Source organism: Lactuca sativa, chromosome 4 (assembly GCF_002870075.4).
Source record: "Lactuca sativa cultivar Salinas chromosome 4, Lsat_Salinas_v11, whole genome shotgun sequence".
Lineage (NCBI taxonomy): Eukaryota > Viridiplantae > Streptophyta > Magnoliopsida > Asterales > Asteraceae > Lactuca > Lactuca sativa.
In genome coordinates this window covers 349,029,541-349,030,959 of record NC_056626.2, presented here as the reverse complement: position 1 = coordinate 349,030,959, position 1,419 = coordinate 349,029,541, and the positions used below count along the sequence as shown (strand labels likewise).

The 1,419-nt window shown below is 36.9% G+C and overlaps 1 protein-coding gene across 1 annotated transcript; it reads left to right on the top strand.

The window, feature by feature from the left end:
• Window positions 1-529: 529 nt before the first annotated feature.
• On the top strand, window positions 530-1,177 carry LOC111881968 (uncharacterized). The gene has a single exon (XM_023878346.1). The coding sequence runs from the start codon at window positions 530-532 to the stop codon at window positions 1,175-1,177; it is 648 nt and encodes a 215-aa protein (XP_023734114.1).
• Window positions 1,178-1,419: the final 242 nt, after the last annotated feature.

The window sequence follows — 1,419 nt, the reverse complement described above, 5'->3', positions numbered from 1 at the left end:
GTTCTAAATGTATATAGCAGCAACATGTCATCGTCACTGAGTTATCTACAGTAATAAGTTTCTTGTTGCAATTTCTAGCATCAACTATGAACTTATTGTGACGAGGTCCAAAACATTACGAATATCATATGTCACACAACCGTATAAAAACAATATCCAAAAGATACAGTACTAAAGATTCGAATTTATATAAAAAAATAAATGAAAAACACTTAGTCAAGATAAAATAGTTGACTTTTTTTTATAAACTCACTGTATGTATGTGTTGTTAGCCGACGAAACTGACAAGCTACCATTTGAATTTCTCCTGGTGCCCTAATCTCATTAATTAGATTATTATCTTCTGAATGATTCTTTATAAAGTGAATTATATATCTATCCCAAAACAGGTAATATCATACTCTTAAAATAAGTCAGCAATTGAATAACCATAAATACGACGTGGATTCTAAACAATAATTGCTCTGACACCTTCTATATATACACATCCTCCCAAAAACAAAAAAAAGCAAACTCATTACGACAAAAAATGGATCAAATTACTTTTTCCTACACTTCATCTTCGTCTTCTTCCAACGACCATCCACCAAAAACAATCAGCTCCAGCCGACTATCATATCATAATTCTCTCCATACAGTTCGCAAAGCTATACAAAAACCCACCTCCAAGCATTTCATAGCACCATTACCACCCACCCCACCTAAAGTTTACAAAGTTGATTCTTCCAACTTCAAGGAAACTGTTCATGCACTCACTAGCGACACCAAATATCAATCATCATCTGTACGCCGCCTAAAGGACATCGCTCCGCCACCTCTTGTCCTCTCAACGGTACCAAAACCGTCTTTATTTCCCAGACCACTTCCACCATCAGAAGGTGGAGGAAACGTCAGCCCCTTATCGGCCCTCACTTTGTCCCCAGATTTCTGCAAATTCTTGAATGAAACACTGGATACCACTAGGTTTAAGTCAAAGTCACCTGTGATAGATTATTTCGCGGGTTTGAGTCCACTGGGGTTAAGTTTGTCGCCCGTGACACGTGGTTATGATCCATCTGGGGTTGCACTCATGAGCACTTTTGGGTTAAGTTTATCTCCATCGTCACTATCATGGTGTTCTTCGCTACTTTTGAGCCCCAGCACCCTTTCGGGGATTACTCAAAACCCCATTCTTTAGATTCATGATGTTTTCGGGTTATTTCGTTTTCCTGTTATGTATTATAGTTATCATATGTCTTTTTTTTGGATTTTTTTACATAAAAATTCATCTTATTTCTTTGCTTTATCAAATTGTATTGTTTTTACCAATAACTACATGGATCAAGCCCGAGATCTCCAAGAAATGATCTGCATCAATTTTTCGTCTTCAATAGTAGCAGATGTGGACAAGCACAAGAAGTATATTAGGATGATTTCAAC